Raw genomic sequence first — 23,568 nt, forward strand, 5'->3', positions numbered from 1 at the left:
GATATAGCCACTATATTTAAACATACATTGTGCAAGAGCTAAATCTGCATATTGCAGGTCTTTCTTAAGACAGGAAATGCTACCTAAATTATTAATTAGATATTATTTAACTTATCCAAATTATTATTATCAAAAATGTTATCTAGATTATTAATTAGACAGTATTTAACATATCCAGACCATAATCAACTCTCGATGCCATCTTATGTGTCAGATTTTCCCTGGATTTGAATCTGATCTGCTGCTGAATGCTCATTGATGACTAAATGCAAAACTTGATAATTGAGACTATGTTTTTTATTGTACTGACTTGAGTAATAATGATCGAGGCTAGGTGAGGTCTAAAATTCAATCGATAATATCTCGGTTCAGAATGAAGCAATTTAACTGAAATTTTCAGCATATTCTCTTTACATTCTATAGTTTTTAACTATTATAGTGAGAACTGCCAGCTCTTTATCTAATTTCCATAATGCTTCTTTAATGGGGGGGGGGGGGTTGGATGGCCGAATGGTTATGTGACAAGGAGTAGGGTCGCCTGTCCAACCTCGTGGGTTTTCTCTGTGTCCTTCGGTTTCCTCCAACTGCTAAAGACCCCTACCCGCAAGCGAAGTATTGAAATAAAATTAAACCATATGTTTGTCCCAAAATGACCTAGTTTGTGTCGAGTGGACATTAAACCCCATTTCTCTCTCTCGCTTCTTTAATGCTAATAGACCAATTTTAAATCTTTTTTTTCATCAGGTACTAATTTTGGTGATAGAAATGGAAGTTTGGAGACCAACGAATCCAGTTCTCCTGAAGCAGCTGAGACACGCCCATCTCCAACGTCCAACTCAATCTTTGATTTCAACCAATTTTTCCACGTTGGAAGCATTCCAGGGTTGCATGTAGGTATTTTTAAGATCTATGATGATAGATTAATAGTTATTAATTATATATAAATTTCCCCGTCACAAAATGAATTATTTATCTGAACAGTAAAACCGAGGTCCTGTGTATACATTGGCATGCACGTAAAAGATCCCTTGGCAGTTGGATTTTGATATAAGTGGGTTTTCTCCAGGTCCTCCCGTTTCTTCCCACTGCTAAAGACACCTATGCGCAAGCGAATTATAGAAATAAAATTGAACCATGTGTTAGTCCCGAAATGACCTAGTTTGTGTCAAGTGGACTCTCTCTCTCTCTCTCTCTCTCTCTCTCTATCTGGTCTTCTGTCCAACCTGGGTTGCAGAAAAGTTGATTTGATTTTATTTGTAGGATGAACCCGAATCGACAGAAGGTGATACAGGAAGTAGATTTAGTAGATGGTTTGCACAAGCTACAGGTAGTAAAGAGAACAGTAGAAGATCTTCTATTAATGATGATTATCAGTTTGAATATCTTAATGGTGAGGACATTAATGATGATTATCAATTTCAATATCATAGTCTTGTCTTTGAGTCAAGTGACAAGGTTTCGATTCCCTGCTTGAACGGGGGTGGGGGTCGATGGCTGAATGTTTAGCATGTGCGCGCTGTATCATAAAGTCTGTCATTGTGTCAACTGGCGGGGTTTTCGATTCCCCGGTTGTACTTGACAAGGAGTAAGATCGCCTGTCCAACCTTGTAGGTTTCCTCCCACTGCTAAAGACCCCTACGTGCAAGCGAATTATAGAAATAAAATTAAACCCCATTTCTCTCTCTCTCCAGTTTGAACGTGAAGAGATGTAGGGGGTGGGGTATTTGTTTGGTAGTTGAATGGTTTAAAGCGTGCGTGTTGGATCATAAGGTCAAGCATATAGTGAAGTGGCTTGGTTACGATACCCTACTATGCAGATATTAGACACAACAGGCCAAAGCCGGTCGCACTACACTTCAACTTAGAATAGATGGACATACAAGTAAAAATGTTATGATTAAAATTATAGAGCTTTTTAAGACTGACCCAGATAACTGCAAAAACGATGCGGTAAGGAAAGCCAATGAATTCAAATGGATTTACACTTTAAGAACATTCGCACTGGATGGCATTAACGATAAGATGTAGTCCCGAGGGGTCCCCCACTTTGTTTACTACTATTAAGTGACAAGGCATAAAGTCACCTGTCCTACCTTGCGGGTTTTATCCAGGTCCATGTTAATTCCAAATTGACCTGGTTTGTGTCGATTGGATGCAGCATACAGCTTGGTTCAGGTTGATTTTCCTCACCCCTTTACTTATAGCTGACATCAGAAAATTCATGCAAAAATCTCAATTTCTCTCTCAGCTCAGTAATAATCCTGCTCTGATGCCAAGATTGAAATATCGAAATGATTTAGAATGAAAAAAAAAACATGTTCGCATATTTTATTAACAATTTAGATATTTAAACATGCATTATGCAAGAGCAAAATCTGCTTATTACAAGTCTTTCTTTAGGCCTGAATTGTTATCTAAATTATCAATTAGACATTAATTAACTTATCCAGACCATAATAAACTCTCGATGTCAAGGTTAGCCTTTCGATGTTGGCTGGATTAGATTCCTATATGCCGCTTAACGGCCATTGATTATTAAATCAAAACAGTGGATAATCGAGACTATGCTGTTTATATTAATGATTTTAGTAATGATGACCGAGACTATGCAAAAATTTCACCCGCTTCATTCTCGGCTCATAGTGGATCAATTTGACTGAAATTTTCAGCAAATTACCTTTACACTATTTAGTTTTTAACTATTATAGCGAGAACTGCCATCTCTTTATCTAATCTCCCATAATGTATCTTTAATTGATTGATATTTACATGTATTTCAGATATATTGAAGGAGTCGAGAAGTCCAGTACCCTTGATACCCTCCCCTACTCCACCACCAATACCAAATGTTTTTGACAAAGGCCCAATGTTCCCTCATTTCTCCAACATGGAAGATAAAACGGCAAGACTAGAGACAGCTCTGCACCACAAAAATATGGCTGCCTTAAATCCTAATGTAAACCACATGTTTATGGCCAACACTCCGAACCTGGATAGGGGCAACGCTTGTAAGTTTTATGTCAACATTTTAAAGCCATTTTGAAGATGAATTGCGATAATGAATATTAGTTCCAAAAAGATGCAGTTCCTTTCAGTATTTACAAAGATGTGATCAATTAAACTTTCATAACAGCGTGCCAAACTTGAAAAATTAATTGAAATGTGGTTTAAAGTCCTACTTGTACAGTCAACTTTTCTAAAGATGAAAGAATCTGGATCAAGGAATATCGCTCCTCAAATTTTATTTTATATTGGGGATGGGGGCGGGGGGGTGGGGAGAGAGGGTGTATCTCTGGGTCCTCCGGTTCCTAACAAAGCTAAAGACCCGGATGCGCAAGCAAATTATTGAATTGAAATTGAATCATAAGTTAGTCCTCTATTGATCTAATTTGTTTCGATTGGACGTTAAACCCCATTTCTCTCTCACTGTAGTTTCGATTTTGTAGTTGTTTTTATGTTCAGTGTGGACGAATGGTTTAATGTGTGCATGTTAGATCGTAAGGTCTGTCATTGAGTCAAGTGGCTTGGTTTTGATTCCTCGCTTGAGCATGACAAGGAGCTGATCTCCCACTGCTAAAGACCCCATATGTGCAAATGAATTATTAGAATAAAATTGAACCCTATTGATCTAATTTCTGTTAATTGGACATTAAACCCCATTTCGCTCTCTATCATTCAGATTTTGTAGTTCAGTGGGGTCTTCTGCGAAAAAAAACCCCCATTCTAATCAGTCTTGTGCTTGAAATTTGTATAATTTGTTGTGAAAGTGATGTTAATTTTATGATTTACATATTACAGCTATTCCGAACAACCAGGGTGTGTTTAGTTCACAAGATGCAGAAGCTCACCTTAAAGCCATGTTATTCGGTAGTAGAAAAGATTCTGGTTCCTCGAGTGGAACATCTAGTCCTGCAGGTACATATAGTGCTCTAAAAACTAATTGAGTATAGTTATTGGTCAGTCCATCTTACCTATAGGTGTAGATGTGTTGTTGCCAGGCAACCTATCTTTTGTCCTGTTGCAGGAGCCACGGTGGCTAAGTGGTTAAGATGCTGGCTCGCTAGCCTGGAGGTCGCGTGTTTGATCCCTGCATTGGCCGAGAAAGTTCATCGCGATTTTCCGACGTGGTTTCCCCCTTGTCAGTGGTGCAGGAAGGAGGATCTGACAATGACATCTGTCCAGTCGTTCAGATGGGACGAAAAATTGAGTTCCCGTGTATACACTGGCATGTACGTAAAAGATCCCTTGGCAGTTGGAATTCAATATAAGAATAGGCCAAAATTTCCTTCATAGAACACTGTATGATGTATGCTCGTCGTCATTAGCAAAACAGTAGAGCGCTCAACTCCATTTCATTTCATTTGTCCAGTTGCAACTCTGGTTTTATGAAACAATTATTTTTTCAGGTGGCAGTAGATTGAAAACTGTTGCTGAATTAGAAGCAGGATTTCACCAGAATTCACCCAGTTCTAGTGCTAGAATGAGCCCCATACAGCATCAACAACAGATGCATCAGCAACAACAGCACCAACATCAGCAGCAGCAGCATCAGCATCATCATCAACATCATCATCAGCAACAACAGATGCATCAGCAGCAACAACAACAACAATCAAATAACAAGTCTGAAGAAGATCTCACAGCATTCAATAAACTGCTTAGTTTAATGACAGCAGGTGCTGGTTCAGGATCACCAGAGCCACCCAATTCACAGGTATATCTATATTTGGTCATTTTTCTTTAACCTCTGTTTATTGTCGCAACTGTTGATTCTCAAGGTTCGCACACTCCTTGAAACTGGAAAATTAACATTTGTGGTTTCGCTATATAGTTAAAGATATAAAACTGATCATAGTCATCGAATATTTCTTCAAAAGGTCACAAGTTCAATCCCCGTAAATGAAACAAAATATATATCAGATTGCATTTCATTTCTATTATTGGCTAATGACCGGTTAGCGAGCCAGCGTCTTACTCACTGGGCCACTGTAGCTGTCTAGCATTTTAGTGACCACACTATAGTCCGGGTTTTCTGTGAGATTTTAAAGATGTGTCTACATACATATATATATATATATTGTAGATGATGCCACAAGAGAATCGACAGATGTCACCATTGACCAGTACAGCAGGAATGCCACCTGGTGTCAATATGGCAACTAGTCAATTTAACAGTAAATTTATGGAGGTATGTCTCTTCCTATTCACTGGGGGGGAAGGGTATAGGGTGGCCGATTGGTTAGCATGTGTGTGTTTGATCATAAGGCCTTTCATTGAGTCAAGTGACGTGGTTTCGATTCCCCGCTTGTACGTGACAAGGAGTAGGGTCACCTGTCCAACCTCGTAGGTTTTCTCCAGGTCATCCATTTTCTTCCCACTGCTAAAGACTCCTATGCGCTAGCATCTTATTGAAATTAAATTAGTCCCTAAATGACCTAGTTTGTGTCAAGTGGATGTTAAACCTCTCTCTCTCTCTCTCTCTCTCTCTCTCTCTCTCTCTCTCTCTCTCTCTCTCTCTCTCTCTCGATTATTTTATACCTACCACATCCATCATCCTTTGCAAATTTTGTACATAGGCGGAAACATGGTACAACATGGACGTCTATTAATATTTTTATGCCTTGTGCTCATTTTGTTTTTCTGTATTATTTCAGGCCGTCATGAGGAACCGGGAACAACAAATGCACCTACAGCAACAGGCTTTAACACAGATGCGATTTCAACAGCCTTCTTCTCAACCCCACCAGCTTCCCCAGCACATGCTTCCCCCACAACAACAGATGGCAGGCACACCACGTCCTATCGCCCAGGACCGTATGCTGGCCAACTTCTTACAGCAGAATCCAACTATTATAACGAAACCTCCGTCCCCTGCTGTAGGTCAGATACCCAACATTGTACATAATACATCTACTCCACGTATTGGTCAGTCTCCAACACCCATCATGGCTAATAATCTTCTACAAAAACAACATCAACAACCTTCAGCTCCTAGAATACCCTCACCCATCAGTAAGTACATGTATATATATACTCTTCAACAATACAAAACTGCTGAAATGCACTGCTGTTTTTATTAGAGGTAACCAGTGTATGTTAATAACGGGCCAATTGCCTACACATGAACATAAACAGTTCATATGGGTGGCTTATCTGACGACCCCATTTCACTCGCAAAGAGATGCAGTGTCTAAATTGAAAATGGACGTTTTTGATTTTTGTCTTAATGAGTAATTGCTCCACCAATCCTCAGACATTCAGCAAATTGTTGTGGCATGCTCCTAATCAACTGTCCAATCATGATTTGGGGCAATCTGACCCACTCCTCTTGCAGTGCCATGGCCAATTCTTACAGTGTTGTCCGTTGACGTTGACGAACACGTCTCCTGATAAAATTAAACATAACACACTAAATTAAAGATACGCTAAAAAGTAAATCTTATGCAAGAACCGATAGGAAAGCAGACATGGATAGGATAAACCAGCAAACGGCAGTTTTCATCAACCCTTCCTTGAAGTGTCAAATTTGACAATGAACCCCTCCCACGTGTATGGCGCTATTGCGTGTCGCATGTGCAGCTCAGTTGTTCTATTGGGAAGATAAGTTCTTCATCTGTGAACATACTCTCAAAGCATGTCAAGTGTCCATGACTATTTATCATATCACTGCATAGGTATTTGCATTTTAATATTCCCTACTTTTTTTGAAGAGTATATGTTGGGGAATCTATTGTATGCGCTTTAGATCATAAGTTCTGACATTGATTCAAGTGGCATTGTTTTGATCCAAGGACTAGTGTCATCTGTACAACCTTGTGGGTTTTCTCTGGGTCCTTTGGTTTCCTCCCAATGTTATTCGCCAGTCCAAGCTACCCCTATACACCAAATATCAGCCTTGGGACAGTCCTTGTGCAGTCGCCAACCCTGAACAGAGTACCCTCATTCAAACGTTGCAGTTAATAAACCTAGCGAATGTTATCCATAAAGATGTCTGTATGATTAAATTTTATAATATTTGGGAATGTTTGAACACAATAAGGGGGGGTTGGATGGCTGAATGGTTAGCACATGCGTGTTGTATCGTAAGGCCTGTCATTGAGCCAACTGGCGTGGTTACGAATCCCCGGTTGTACGTTACAAGGAGTAGGTTGGCCTGTCCAACCTTGTGGGTTTTCTCCGGGTCCTCTGGTTTCCTCCCACTGCTAAAGAACCCTACATGCAAGCGAATTAGTGAAATAAAATTGAACCATATGTAAGTTCGAAATAACCTAGTCTGTGTCGAGTGGACGTTAAACCCCATTTCTCTCTCTTTCTCTCTTGAACACAATAAAATGTAATTGTTAAAATTATTTATTCCAGTGTTTAGTCAACAACCACCAATGCATCTAAATGCGCCATCACCCATTCATCCATCACAACTTGGACGTGCAATGCCTAATAATAATACACTGAGTGTAAGTACCATATTTTTGTTATTGTAAAATGAAATGAAATGGTGTCTCGGGTCCTACTGTTCTGCTCTGACTGGTCTAATGAAGACGGACAGGCGCCATGCAGTGTGCTATGAGGCAAATTTTGACAGGACAGAGGAACTAAGGCCTACTCTTATATCGAATTCCAAGAGTTCTTTTACGTGCACTTCAATGTCACCTCCGATCAAACTATACATTGTCCCTTGCCAGGCCCTTTGCCTGACACTACTGACGAGGGGAAACCTGTGGAAAATCCAGATGAATTTTCTCGGTCAACACTGAAATCAAACACGGAACCTCCAAGCCCCGAGTTCACAAAGCATTCTCAGACTGAGTTAAGAATTTACTCAAAATTGTACGCCCTTTTTTTTTTTTTTAACTAAAATATAGCCCTTTTTTAAACTTTTATTGTTTTAATGTTTCAAAAACTTCAATAAGAAACTATGTGCAAATTATTGTGTATCTGGATCAAAGATCTTTCCCATAAACAGTGATTGAAAGTTGAGTAAGTTCTCAACTTAAGCCTGAGAATGCTTTGTGAACTCAGGACTAGGTTAGCAAGTCACCGTGGCTCCCCCTTGTAAAGAAACTAACCTACGATGTATCCCACTGTCCACTATGCACTATGTCAAATCGTAAATAACCCTTGGAAGTTGCAGAATAGTTGGGCACAAAGGGCCATAACTCAGGCAGTAATTATTTGAAATTGTTAACAATCAAAAAGTCTTCTTCGTCAAGGACCATAACTCAAGCAGTAATTATTTGAAATTCTTGACAATCAAAATGCTTCTTCGTCAAGGACCATAACTCAAGCAGTAATTATTTGAAATTGTTGACAATTGAAATGCTTCTTTGGCTCATGAATACTGTGTATAAGTTGGAAGTCAGTATGATATTAACTAACCCCTAACCCATCAGAGCTCCCACATGCAGTTGTGGAATGTCTGATCGACGGACGGACAGGGGCAACGACAATATACAACCATATTTCAATAGAAAACAAATGCAGAAATGTTTATTTTTTCTTTCAGACATCACCAACAATGTTGAATCGTATACCTAGTCCTCAAGAACTGATAGCCCACAATCAGGCTATCTTACAGAGTGCTCTCATTAAAAAACAGCTAGAAGATCAAAAAGAACGTTTCTTAAAGAAACAACAGGATAGGTAAGTCATAAACAGGTCTACTGTGACGACGACTGCTCCCCGATCAATTGGCCCCTGAATATTGATAGTTTAATGGATAGTTACTTTAATTCGAAATTAAACCATGAATTTGACAACCTTTGAGATTCTTATTTAATAACTGCTCCCATAAAATACACTGTTGTATGGTTAATGAGTAATCTAGTTTCTCCCCTTTTGCATGGGGGGTTGGATGGCCGAATGGTTAAGGCATGCGTGATGCATCATACGGTCTGTCATTGAGTCAACTGGTGTGGTTTCGATTCCCCGGTTGTACGTGGCATAGAGTAGGGTTTTCTGTCCAACCTTATGGGTTTTCTCTGGGTCCTCCGGTTTCCTCCCACTGCTAAAGACACCGATGCGCAAACAAATTATTAAAATAAAATTGAACCATTTATTAGTCCCGAAATGACCTAGTTTGTGTCAAGTTGATGTTAAACCCCATCTCTCTCTCTCTCTCTCTCTCCCTCCCTCTCTCGGCATGAGTAATTAAATAGCATATGTTACTTCTGAAGTGAAGTCATTAGTGTTGATTGGTTACCATGTAATATTTTCTGGATATTTCAGGGCAAAGTCACCAGGGTTGACAAGTGGACAGAATCGACCAGTGACTAACCAGTCAATGATCTCCTCTACAACTAATACAGTACAAACTGCATCTAATAATAAGGTCAGTAAAGCATTGAATCTGATGTAGCCTATGTTGAATGATCATGGCCAGTAGTCTGATCATCGTTAGGGCATACAAGTGGTTAATCAAGACATAAAATTGGATGATCATGACATACAAGCGGTTAATCAAGACATACAATCGGATGATCATGGCCGACAAGCAGAGGTTCATGGCATGCAATCTGATGATCACGGCATATAATCGAATGATCATGGCATACCATCGGATAATGAGGACATGAAATCGGATGCTCATAGCATGTAATCGGATGATTATGACATGTAATCAGATGATTATGACCTGTAATCGGATGATCATGACATACATTCGGATGATCATGGGGCATAGTCAGATGATCATGGGGCACAGTCAGATGATCAAGTCATACATTCGGATTCATGGTATACAAGCAGAAGATCATGGCATACAATCAGGTCATCATGACATACAATCGGATGATCATGACATACAATCGATTGATCATGGCACTCCATCGCATGATCATGGTATACAAGCAGATGACCTTGGCCGACAAGCAGATGACCTTGGCCGACAAGCGGATGACCTTGGCCGACAAGCAGATGACCTTGGCCGACAAGCGGATGATCTTGACCTACAAACGGATGATCTTGACCAACAACTTGATGAACATGACATTTGAACAGAAATAGGGTTTACGGTCCTACTGTTCTGCCCCGGCTGCACTAATGAACACAAGACATTCAAACAGATGGTTGTGCCTCACAAGCGGATGATTTTTGCATGCTGTCATAAAATGTTTTGTGTACTTTCATTGCACACATGGCCATAATATGTTAGTCTGGAAGTATTTTAAATACATTTTATATTTAAGCATTTTTTACATCCGAAGAACAACATGAAGATATTTTATCTACTCTATGGGGTGAATAGCGTCGCAAACTAATTTTACATTTGACATCCTTTCAGTTTTTATATTCTTGTTAATTCTCGCATGAATTTTTTTGAATGATTTAATTTTTGTTCAAGAACCAGTTTCCAATTTTCGTTCTACTTGGAATCGAATTCATATTGTATTTTTTTGGATGCAAATTCAGTCGTGTCAGTAAACAGTAGATTTATCAATGGTACAATACACTTAGCTATGGTATAATACACTTAGTTATGGTACTATTCACCTAGCTATGGTATGATACAATTCACTTAGCTATGGTACAATTCACTTAGCTATGGTATAGTGCACAGTCATGGTACAATACATGTAGCTATTTTGCAGTACACATAGTTATGGTACAATACACTTAGCTATGGTACAATACCTACAGCTATGGTAAATGCACAGTCATGGTACAATACATGTAGCTAGGTTCAGTAGTACAATACACTTATATGGTACAAAACTATAATACGCTTAGTTATGGTAAAAAAACATATAAGCTATGGTACAATACACTGAGCTATGGTGCAATACACTTAGCTGTGGTACAATACACTTAGCTATGGTATGATACACTGAGCTATGGTGCAATACACTTAGCTATGGTACAATACACTGGGCTATCAATCTGTAAATCTGGTAAAATACACATAGCTATAGTGCAGTACACTAAGCTATCAATCTGCAATTCTGGTCTCGATAAGTTTAAAGAATCTTTGTTATATCCTATATTATGCTGGTAAATTAAAAGGCTAATTTTATTGAGTCTCAGATTATAATTAAAAGGAAAAAAGTAATGATTACCCTTAAGCAACCTATAACTGTAACCCAGGTACCATTTAATTGTGTCCAATTTAAAGCTCACTGATTAATTTTGATAATGAGTGTCCAATTTACAAGTATTTAATTTCCTGACTACTGTTAAAAAATTAATCATTATACATCAACAATTAATTGGGTTGCTTATTTTTTAACAGTGATCGAGATATTAAATGCTTGCAATATTGGACACTCATTACTAAAATTGAATGGTCAGCTTTAAACTGGACACAAGTATAAAATTTTTTAAACAAAGATTAGATATTAAACGAATGTGAAAGAAATTTGTGCTAGATACACAAGATTAAATGGTACCCGGGTTACAGTGTATGATCCTAAAGGTTGTTTGAGTTAGAATGGGCACAAGATTTAATAGTACCTGGGTTACAGTGTATGGTTCTAAAGGTTGTTTGAGTTAGAGGGGCACAGATTTAATGCAGTGTAATTATTGACTTAATTTTCCATTTACAGACCACCATGACACCTGCCTTTACTCCTACATCAGTGATGAGGAAGATGCATTCAGATAAAGCCAGTGAAAAAGAAAAGGGCAAGCCAGATGGTGAAGGTACGTTGGATACAAGCCTAAAAACTCCTTTTTTTAAAATAAATACCATGTTATTAAATATATATATTTCATATAATAATGTATAAAGCCCATATTGTTATATATTACAGATATAATGAATAGAGCGCCTATAAAACAACTGATACCAGACGGACAAGGTGATCATATGGATATAAAGAGAGATGGAGATGTTACAGATATAAACGGACTGATAGATCAAAATTTAACACAAGATATGGTATGATATCTGTTACATGTTTGGGGGTTTGGATGGCTGAATGATTTCGATTCCCGGTTGTACATGAGAAGGAGTGGGTTCACCTGTCCAACTTCCTGGGTTTTCTCCGGGTCCTCCGGTTTCCTCCCACTGCTAAAGACCCCTACGCGCAAGCGACTTATGGAAATAAAATTGAAACCATATGTTGGTCCCGAAATGACCTAGTTTGTGTCAAGTGGACATTAAACTCCATTTCTCTTTCTCTCTCTCTATGTTACATGTTTAAACTAGGAACTGGACCCTAACCGCTACTCATCCTGTTCTTGGGGATTGTTGGGGAAGGGGTGGCCGAATGGTTAATGCGTGTATGTTGCATCATACTGTCTGTCATTGAGTCAAGTGGTGTAGTTTTGATTTCCCACTTGTACGTGACAAGGAGTAGGGTCATCTGTTCAACCTCATGGGTTTTCTCCGGGTTCTCTGGTTTCCTCCCACTGCTAAAGACCCCCACACGCAAACAAATATAATGGAACCATATGTTAGTCCCAAAATCACCTAGTTTGTGCCGAATGGATGTTTATCTCACTCTTTCCCCCTTTCTATCCCTCTCTCTTTGGGGCCTTGCACATCGAAAATATGCCTAAATCTCTGCTGAATTATTTACGATGGACATGAAAGTTTGCATGCTCGTTCCTTATACTGTTGAAGGGAAGTAACTCTATAAAACATTTTGAACAAAATATTTTTTTTGTGTGGCCTAATAGTTGATGTTTTTATGTTTACAGAACAAATTACAGATGGGAGGTGGATCTGTTAATATGCAGATTAAATCTGTACGGGCGGTTGTCGGTAATTCTCAAAATTCACAAAATCAAATACCCGCTCCAGTTTCTACGCCACAAGCTGGTATTGGTAGACCTATATTTAAAAGTAAGTTTTATGTAGCCTATAATTTTCTCTGCATGAGCTGTCATGGCTCAGGGGGGGTTGGATGGCCGAATGGTTAGCACGTGCGTGCTGTGTCATAAGGCCTGTCATTGAGTCAACTGGCGTGGTTTCGAATTCCTGGTTGTACGTGACAAGGAGTAGGGTCGCCTGTCCAGCCTCGTGGGTTTTCTCTGGGTCCTTTGGTTTCCTCCCACTGCTAAAGACCCCTACGTGCAAGCGAATTATTGAAATAAAATTAAAACCATATGTTGGTCCCGAAATGACCTAGTTTGTGTCGAGTAGACGTTAAACCCCATTTCTCTCTCTCTCTGTCATGGCTCAGTGAGTAGGACGTTGACTCGCTAACCTGGAGGTCCCTTGTTCGATCCTGGAGTCGGCTGAGAAAGTTCATTTGAGTTTTTCTGGCGTGGTTCCTCCTCGTCAGTGGTGCAGGACGGAGAGTCTGGCAACAAATGGTATCTAGTCAGTGATGGGATTTTGCCCGTATATTCCGGACTTGTCCGAATCTTTTTTCCAAACGCCCAAAATTGTCCGACCGGGAACATGCCCAATCGGACATCAAGACATGGTGAATAATATTCAAAATTCCGAAATTAATATAGTTTACTGAGTGTATAACTACCACTCAACCCGATTATCGGCGATAATACGCTGGGTTTATTAGGTAATTAAGTGATCAACGTATTTATCAACGTCTATAGTATAAACCTACCTTGATTTAACTACTTAATCTGCCTTGATTGACTGACTTAATCCTTTGTCGGACAATTCATCAATCCAATCTTAAACAGAAGTCATTGCCTTCCTTTTGTCGGACTATTCATCAATTCAATAAGAATGATTATAATTTTAATCCACCTCATTTGTCGGGCATTTTAATCGCATTGATGTGAGCCGACATCATCTATAATAAACTAATCATAGATGTCACATATCGTAAGAGTAAATAACACCCTAAATCAATGGACAGTCATTTTGTCTACGATATCTTTTACGTCTTTTACGAATCCATATAGAAATTCTCATCCACAGTGGCACTTTCCCTTGATCTCTAGCGCGGCACGAATATTGCTTAACATATTATTAGACAGTGCTTACTATGAAGCCGTGTGCTGAGTCACGTAGGCTATTAGTCTCTGTTATCCAGAAAAATATTCTACGAATATGTTGAAGACTAGGAGTTTCTTGGTGACCGAGACTAGTACGCACCCAGCAAAATAACAAAAAGGGGAGGGGCTACCAATAGCTATATGAGCAGAAATTCTAACGTACGGGAATTAAGTGTGAAAAATAGCGAGGTCACCAATTTTTATTATGTACGGGATTTAAATATTTTGTTGACATGTGGTTTTTAATTGTGGTATGAATTGAATACTGTACGGGAATTAAATATGAAAAATAGCGAGGTTCACCTATTTTTATTACGTACGGGATTTCAATATTTTGACATGTGACTTTTAATTGTGGTACGAATTCGTCTGCTTAAATAACGATAAGAGTTATGCCCCTTTATTTTCGGTAAAATGTCTGACAAGTAAAATTTTGAAATCCCATCACTGTATCTAGTCCTGTGTACAAGTTGGTGTGCACGTAAAAAGAACCCTTGACAGTTGGAATTCAAAATAAGAAAAGGTTGTTGCGTTGCTGTGCGGTAAAAATTTCCCCCATAGCTCACTGTATGGAGTATGCCCGTCTTCATTAGACCAGTTGGTGTAAGACATAAACCCCCATTTCATTTCATCTGCAGGCGCGGACGCGGATCCATGGGGCGGTTTGTGGGGTCCAACCTTTTTTATGAGAAAAGTGTCATAATTGTTTTATTGTCAGATGGTGCGACAGGATGGGCACTCAAAGCGCGAGATAATGATATAGACATATGTGATATCACAATTAATGCTTTGCATCAATAAAATTGAATCACAATGTCATCGTATTAATTCATAATAAAAATTTGACGTCAAACAGGATGTTGGATTTCTCTATTTAAAAAGCTCAATGTGTATGACGATAGAGACCATTCATTTCTCAAAAGAATTTCAAGCTGAGGGGGGGGGGGGGGTATACATTTTCTCAGGAACCTGGCAAACCCCCTCCTGCAAAAATTCCTGGATCCGCCCCTGATCTGTTTCTCTGCAATTTGTTTTCCAACATGGTTTCCCTTGTCCTGTGTACCAGTTGGCGTGCAAGTCAAAGAACCTTTCACAGAATTCAAAATAAGAGAAGGGCTTGGTGCTGCCGTCAAATTGAAATGGGGTTTAATGTCCTACTGTTCTGCTCCTAAACTGGGCTAATGAAGACGGGCATATGCCATAAAGTGTGCTATGAGGGAAATTTTGCCCAGGCAGCTGCACTATCACCTACTCTTATATCGAATTCCAACTGCCAAGGGATCTTTTACGTGCATTCCAATGTATACACGGGACCTCGGTTTTTCGTCTCATCCTAAGGACTAGACAGCTGTCCTTGTCAGGCCCTCCGTCCTGCATCACTGACAAGGGGGAACCACGCCGGAAAATCTGGATGAACTTTCTCGACCAGTGCAGGGATCGAACACCCGACCTCCAGGCTTCCTTCATATCACACTGCATGTCATATGCATGTCTTCATTAGCTCGGATAGATGTGGAAAGTAGAACAGTAAACTCCATTTTATTTCATTTCATGTCAGTAGATCAGTTATCATTTGTTTAATCATAGTTTTCAAAATTCTTAAAAATTAAAATATAAATTTCATTTATTTCATAGGTTTCAATGTTTCACAAGCGAACATGAACATCATGACAAGTACACCACAACCACAACAGATACGAGCGGTGACACCTGGTGGAATAAACATACCAACGTCTGCACACAGACCTATAACAGGTGGTGTAGGTAACTTACAACAACCCCCTCCACAATCCCAGGTGCGACCAAACGTATCGACTCCTCTCCCTAGACAAGGACTCACTAACTCCACGCAACAGTTTGGTATCCCTATTACTGGTCGTATGCCCATACAGAGTAATGTACTATCTGGTCAGGTACATCCAGCAGCAGCTAATGCCTTGTTAATGCAGCAGATGATACAGAGTAATACTAACGCAGCCAACGCCGCTGCTGCCAGAGGTAGGTGGAGCTAATATGGTTTTTAGATGTACCTATCAATGATTATATACATCATTATAATGGATGCCTGATCATGAGAATAGAGACGTACAGATCTGATCGTGATAATCGAGATACCGGCATGATTGTGATAATCGAGATAACCAGGTCTGATCATAATCAAGATATCCAGACCTGATCGTGATATACATAGCTGGTCAAGATTTTGAGGCTTGATAGTGAAGACATCATGGGCCGGTCGTGATAATTGAGATACCCCAGCCTGATTGTGATAATTGAGATATCCAGGCCTGATCACACTACTGGATAAATCCAGACCTGATCGCGATAATTGAGATACCCAGGCCTGATCGTGATAATTGAGATATACCCAGGCCTGATTGTGATAATTGAAATATCCAGGCCTGATCACACTACTGGATAAATCCAGACCTGATCGCGATAATTGAGACACCCAGGCCTGATCGTGATAATTGAGATACCCCAGCCTGATTGTGATAATTGAGATATCCAGGCCTGATCACACTACTGGATAAATCCAGACCTGATCGTGATAATTGAGATACTCAGGCCTGATCGTGATAATTGAGATATACCCAGGCCTGATCGTGATATTGAGATATACCCAAGTCTGATCCAGATATCCAGGCCTGTTCACATTAATCGAGATACCCGGGTCTGATCAGGATAATCACGATATCCAGGCCTGATCACGATAATCGAGATATCCAGGCCTGATCACGATAATCGAGATATCCAGGCCTGATCATGATAATTGAGATAGGAAAACAATAGGGAGAGTGTTATGTGAGCTCCAACAGTATTAACTGACATGTATTGCTATGTCATATTTGTATTACGATGAAGACCGCTAACAATAACATTGAGTTAGACTCGTACATCTTTTATTTTTATTTTTATAGTGAATGTAATGAACCAGTTAAATCAGCTCCATGTCAGTCCAATGAATCAGTTAAGCCAGATTAATCAATTAGCCGCCCTACAGGCCCAACAGAGAATGATGGATCCAAGATTACAGGGTATGAGAGGAGTTTATCCAGGAAATGTACCACCAATGTTGAGTCCAAGGAGTAGTGCCACAACCCCCGTTGGCATGGTTTCTCCAACTAACAGCGGTATTGGTCGTGCGATCTCTCCGGCTAAATTATTTCCATTTCCTCAAAAGCAAAGTAAGTCGATTAAATTATTGAAATCCAAATTTTAGTGTTAGGGTCCAGATATCTGATTTGGGCCAAGAAAAACTTTCCAGATTTTTCAAGCCCTGCCTTCACTTGTCACGAGTTGTTTCTGCAGGACTAAGAAGGAAATTGTACTAGGCTGTTCAGATGAGATGGAAACCAAGATCAACTGGCATTTGTGTTAAGAATTGTCTAGTCAAACTGGTCCTCCTTCACATTACGGGGGGTGGATGGCCGAATGGTTAGCATGTGCGCGCTGTGGTTTTGAATCCCCGGTTGTATGTAACAAAAGAGTAGGGTCGTCTGTCTAACCTCGTGGATTTTCTACGGGGCCTCCGGTTTCCTACCACTGCTAAAGACCCCTACGCGCAAGCAAATTATTGAAATAAAATTAAACCATGTTAGTCCCAAAATGATTTAGTTTGTGTCGGTTGGACGTTATACCCCATTTCTCTCTCTCTCTCTCTCCTTCGCATTACACATTTAACCATAGAATACAGAGTCCCCTTGTTAGTCTCAAAATGACTTAATGTATAGTATTGATAAGATGTTGAACCCCATTCCACTAAAAGTTTCATTTCACTTTTTCAGGGAGCCAAACTGGCTCACTTATCAGGGAACCCTGAGTTTCCTTCCCTGCCTTAACCCTAACCCTAACTCTAGCCGAATGGTTAACACGTGCGCACTGTATCATAAGGCCTGTCATGGAGTCAACTGGTGTGGTTTCGAATCCCCGGTTTTACGTGACAACCCCCGGTTTCCTCCCACTGCTAAAGACCCCTATGCGCAAGGGAATTATTGAAATAAAATTAAACCATATGTTAGTCCTGCAATGACCTAGTTTGTGTTGAGTGGAGTTAAACCCCATTCTCTCTCTCTCTCTCTCTCTCTCTCTCTCTCTCCCCCCCTCTCTCTCTCTCTCTCTCTCCTTTTTTGTAGGAGTAGTGCCTGGCAAGGGGAACAGTGTCTAGTCGTTATGATGGGAGTAGGGTCGCCTGTCCAAACTCGTGGGTTTTCTCCTAGTCCTCTGGTTTCCTCCCTTAGCTAAATACTTCTAAAGCGAATTAATGAAATAAAATTTAACCATATATTAGTCCTGAAATTACCTAGTTTATGTCGAGTGGACCCGTTAAACCCCATCTCTCTATCTCTCTCTCTCTGGTAGACCGGTTGGTGCAGAATGTTAAACCCAATAGCATTTTATCTCAAAATGACCAAAGTTTATTGTTGACAAGACATTGAATAACACATAACACAATTATATGGAATACAAGTTACGTAAAAATTTATTTCTGACGAGTTTTTGACAAGAGTTCTATCAAACAAAAATTGAGACATTGAATGTTGTATTTGACTTTTTCAGATGGACCACTTTCCCCAAATGTGGGTAACATACTACAGCAGAATAACTCCCCAGAAGGTAACATATTTAACAAATTGTTTGGTGGAAATGTTTTAAAATCCCAGTTACCCAGTATGCCACCATTACCAGTACAAGGTCAGCGTGTGATGACGGTAGATGAGATAGAACGGAACTAGATGAATGATTGGTTGTAAGGAAAAGATGTGTAATATATCGGAAGACAATTCGTGGTATATTTATATATAGATTATCTATCGTACCTGTTTTTTTTGTTGTTCATTTTATTTACCAGTGTGTGCTAGTTCAAAAATAATTTAATTACAAAAAAAAAAATTAACAAACATCATTGGAGCTGAGAGTTATCTGCTCCTGTTTTTCATTATGGTTATCTCCCTTTGAAACATGTCTTTGTGTCATTAAGTACCCTGCGAAATACTCACCTATTATTCTTATTACCTGTGCACATTGGATTCCTTTGTACATAATCCCTTTATAATCTAATCTAATTTAATTATTTTCACTTTTGTAAATTATCACCCTTTTCAAATATTTCTCTTCTCTCATGAAACTTAATTAGTCCAGGCACACCACCATATTCACTAGGCTAAGGCAAGCCTTAGCTACTCGTCACTATTTAGTTAGTCTGTTAAGGTTTAGAACAGAAAGTAGCAGAACTCTGTTGAAGAAGTTTGCGTATCGCGGGTGTCCTTTGCAGGACGGTGTTCTGATGGGTGTCTTTCGCGGGACGGCGTTCTGATGGGCGTCTTTTGCAGGACGGTGTTCTGATGGGTGCCTTTCGCGGGACGGTGTTCTGATGGAAGGCTTTCGCGTGTTCTAATTTTATGTAAAATTAGTGTATGTAAAGATCAATCTACAGCAAATCCTGAATAGACGTGGAATATGACATTAGAGTTTCTAGTTTGTACAGTTGTAAAAATGGATATATTTATGTAATTATGATTTATATGTGTATATTGTTTAAGTATTAAGGACATTGATGAACGGTTATTACAGTCTAATGTATAAAAATAATAACACGGTGGAGTTTTTGGTTTCGGACTGTTACACCGGTCCCCCTTCTCTGTACATAGATGTAAATAGTTTCAATTTAAAGTGAAAGTTGAGGATGAAAAATGCTTTATTTTTGTGGATGGTTGCGAGACGATTGAATGGATGATTAGATTTAACCAGTCACGTCGATTGGGTGTATGTGTGTGGTGGATTAGATTTAACCAGTCGTGTCGATTGGGTGTATGTGTGTGGTGGATTAGATTTAACCAGTCGTGTCGATTGGGTGTATGTGTGTGTTGGATTAGATTTAACCAGTCGTGTCGATTGGGTGTATGTGTGTGTTGGATTAGATTTAACCAATTGCGTTGATTGGGTGTATGTGTGTGGTGGATTGCATGGGGTATTTGAACAATATTTATGAAAAGAGAGAACCGTCGTTTATTGATTTGATTATATTTTGCCACATAATTCTTTGGATTTCAATTAAAATTTATCATATCATGATCTTTTGAAATGAGCTTTAGATGAAAGCTTGTTCATCCATTTGATTCATTGCACTTTATTATAAGAATTGAGAGAATTTTATCAAACATTTTTACATAACATTTGAAGGAAAATTTCTGAGTGTTTCATTAATTAATATTAAAGTGAAAAATATTTTAAAGTGCCAAAGAAATATCAAAAAGATTTTGTTGGTCAAATTCTCTCCATCATTATATCTTCATTCTGGAAGTTTTTCATTTTGTGCGATTAATAATAACGATTTTTTGCTGTGTGCTTTTTTTCTGTTAAATTTGATTTCAATGTGCTATAATATATATATTGTGTATTCTTCAATGTATTTTTGCTTATTTTTTCCGCAATAATTGCGTTTGTTTGTTTTGTAAATGTAATGTGTGACATTGTTTTGTGTAGGTTAATTATTTGTCTTCATTTGTTTTGTTTTCATCAATTGTTTTGTTTTCTTGTCCTTGAGATCTTTCTTCTGTACATAGGTCATCTTTTGACGTCATTTGATTTATGTTTTTTGTCGTGTTTTTGTCGTAATGATTATTGTTTTGTTTTGATCTGTCAAGTTTGTGTTTTTGTCTTGAATTTAAAAATAATTTTGGGCTACAAAATATTTGAGGCTTTCAAGAAAATGATATTCTGAATGAAACAGAGCCCCTGGATGTAAGATATTTCAATATTGAATGTCTGTATTATTCCAGTATTTATCAGGATTTAATAAAAAAAAATGATTATTTTAATTTTATTTTTCTCAGGCCATTATTAAATGATTGTAAAATAGTAAGAATATTGATTTGGAGGAGGTATGATTATTCTACGAAAAAAACAAAGATATATTTTAAAAAATTGTTTTATTCCAATAGTATAATAACATTATAGCTTCATAAAATACAGATGTGACGTCATTCTTTGATGTTGGTGTACCATTATTTCAAATAATGGTACTGACAATGTGCCAAGTGTACATTATTTATACTAGTAGAAATAATAGACCTGCGTATTTCATTGAAATGCTCGTGCTAGATATTGTCTGTATTTTAAGTTGTTTAATGGTCTCGTGCAAGACATTGTGTAATATATAGATATAGCACTTGTGTGATATCAATATATTACTTAATGTCTGGCACTCGACCAATAAACTACACATATTTGTCTTGAGAAGAGTTATTTTATAATTGGATGTTTTAATAAAGGTCTGTAATATTCGAAACAAATCAACTGCGCGAGATATTTGACTTGATTTTAAATCTAAATTTTAAAGAAATTCCTTTAGTTTTATTTAAAGATTTTATTAGTTAATAAAATTTTTGTAATGAATCAGACTAATAGCTATTAATTAAAGAGTTTCTAATTTAACTCAAGGCTCATAATTAAACATTGAATTTGAATTTCATGGTAGGGCTCTCATTTCAAGAATATTTGCAAGGTATTTACAAGTTTAGAATTTCATCAAATTTAAACCTAAAACACACAAAAAATTACATTTAGATTTATAGTTTTCTTTCCTAAAAACACTGAAAATGTATAATCGGATTAGGATGATGCTCAAAATTTCCACTTTCTTTTGAAAATAATATCTTGCTAATCCCTGATAAACAAATAAGGTCAAGAATTTTATATTCTAGCAAAATTTTGAAATGAAAGCCCAGACTCGTAGAGAATTATTATTTTTAATCTTCCAAAAAAATGCTTATATGAAAGTGGATAGTTTAATTTTAAGGTACTTAAATATTGCTAATGAAAAGTATATTTCAAAGTGTAGAAATAATTAATTTTAAACTTGTAAATTGCTTTGGGGTTAATTACCAAGGAATGCATCAAGAAGTTAAACATTTGACATATCATGTCTTGCAAGATAAATTTAAAAACATTCTTTGAGAATTATCTTAACCTAAAGATTAAATCCAAATTTTAGTAGATACTTCAATTTTGATTGGTTAAGCACTATAATCAATCTAATATTATCCAATCAAATTACTAAAATTTGGATTTTATCTTAGTTAATATTTTGTGAAACGCCCCAGTTTATTAAACAAGAAGCCCTTACGTATTTCCGAAGAGAACTGTGTGTGTGCTCTGTATAATTTAGAGACAAAATAAAATGACATTTTGATGTCTGTGTCGCGTCCTTAAGTGGCATGTTAGTTTTTTTTTCTTTTCTTGTTTGTACATTGATAGAAAGACTTGATGAAATCGAACCTGTGTGGTGTCCACATGTGCCGTTTATTATTTTTAGTGTGAATGTGATCGATCTAACGTCTTGTTATTTTCGTTTTTTGTAAATAAAGAGGATTGAATGATAGAATTTTGGAAATTTATTTCTGTTACAAAGTGGTGCAAAGAATTTGTTGTATATGTGGAATAAGTTTAATTTTGTGCTTATTATCAGAGCGTAAAATTTCATTTTTTTTTTTTTCTTGGCATGTAAATAAATAGACACATGTAATTTACTTGAGTGGTAAAAAAAATATTTGGTCTTGTATAATTATTATTATATCCAGTGTCATGTGCTACTTTCAATTTTTTTTTGTTCAGAATTGAAATATAACTGTGAATGTTTATGTACAATTTAACATCAAGAAGAATAGAAAAATACTTTTGTCGAAGATGAGGTTTTACCAAGAGATGTAAAAAAAAAAAAATACAACCCATTTAATTTCCTATCAAAAAATGTAACACTTTGTCGTTCTAGGCATCTTGCGAGAATAAAGATTATTAGGAGGGTCAGCATCACTATTCAGTTTATTCTGTACATTAATAATTTTTTTGATAGGAAATGAAAAATATGATGTAGATTGGTTGGAGAAAAATTTAAGGTCTTTTCTTTTTTTATCATTCTAAAAATTGGATTGGAAGAAAAATTAGAAGACTTAATCTATTGAAATATGTTTCTGTAAGGCGGAAAGTACAATGTGAAGTCATTAGGTGTTAACATTTGTACTCTTACTAGAGACATCTAAATAAATCTGTTGAAAATTACACAATTCTTGTCTTATTATTTTCATACATTTTCAGGAGCCAGTGGTGAGCGCTCTTGAGCAACTAGTTTGTTGGATATTCAGCGCTTTATAAATTATACAATTCTTTTCAGATTATCTTGATACATTTTGGGTAGCCATGATGGCTATGTGAGTATGGCTCTGGCACACTAACCAGGAGGGAAGCCACTGTGGCTCTGTGAGTAAGAGGGGGGGTGGATGGCCGAATGGTTAGCAGGTGCGTGCTGTATCACAAGGCCTGTCATTGAGTCAGCTGGCATGGTTTCGAATCCCTGGTTTTACGTGACAAGTAGTAGGGTCGCCTGTACAACCTCGTGGGTTTTCTTCGGGTCCTTAGGTTTCCTCCCACTGCTAAAGACCCCTACACGCAAGCGAATTATTGAAATAAAATTAAACCATGTGTTAGTCCCGAAATGACCTAGTTTGTGTCGAGCAGACGTTAAACCCCATTTCTCTCGCTCTCTCTCTCTCTCTCTGTGAGTAAGATGCTGGCTCGCTAGTCTGGAGGCGGAGGGTTCACTCTCGGTTTTGGCCGAGAAAGTTTGTCGGTAATTTATTGTGCGGTTTCCCCTTGTCAGTG

At 38.0% G+C, this 23,568-nt stretch overlaps 1 protein-coding gene across 1 annotated transcript in view; it reads left to right on the top strand.

The window, feature by feature from the left end:
- LOC126824006 (eukaryotic translation initiation factor 4E transporter) overlaps positions 1 to 22,965 on the top strand; it is a 42,048-nt gene extending 19,083 nt beyond the window's left edge. Inside the window, exons 8-23 of the mRNA XM_050553089.2 lie at positions 745 to 890; positions 1,261 to 1,390; positions 2,781 to 3,008; positions 3,799 to 3,915; positions 4,407 to 4,714; positions 5,084 to 5,188; positions 5,655 to 6,012; positions 7,360 to 7,454; positions 8,504 to 8,640; positions 9,226 to 9,328; positions 11,538 to 11,634; positions 11,745 to 11,872; positions 12,637 to 12,781; positions 15,544 to 15,906; positions 16,830 to 17,096; positions 18,469 to 22,965. Of these exons, the coding sequence (XP_050409046.1) occupies positions 745 to 890; positions 1,261 to 1,390; positions 2,781 to 3,008; positions 3,799 to 3,915; positions 4,407 to 4,714; positions 5,084 to 5,188; positions 5,655 to 6,012; positions 7,360 to 7,454; positions 8,504 to 8,640; positions 9,226 to 9,328; positions 11,538 to 11,634; positions 11,745 to 11,872; positions 12,637 to 12,781; positions 15,544 to 15,906; positions 16,830 to 17,096; positions 18,469 to 18,644 (2,903 nt within the window). The 3' untranslated portion in view covers positions 18,645 to 22,965. The remainder of the gene's footprint in view (positions 1 to 744; positions 891 to 1,260; positions 1,391 to 2,780; positions 3,009 to 3,798; positions 3,916 to 4,406; positions 4,715 to 5,083; positions 5,189 to 5,654; positions 6,013 to 7,359; positions 7,455 to 8,503; positions 8,641 to 9,225; positions 9,329 to 11,537; positions 11,635 to 11,744; positions 11,873 to 12,636; positions 12,782 to 15,543; positions 15,907 to 16,829; positions 17,097 to 18,468) is intronic.
- The last annotated feature ends 603 nt before the right edge of the window (positions 22,966 to 23,568 follow it).

This window comes from Patella vulgata, chromosome 6 (assembly GCF_932274485.2).
Source record: "Patella vulgata chromosome 6, xgPatVulg1.2, whole genome shotgun sequence".
Taxonomy (NCBI): Eukaryota; Metazoa; Mollusca; class Gastropoda; family Patellidae; genus Patella; species Patella vulgata.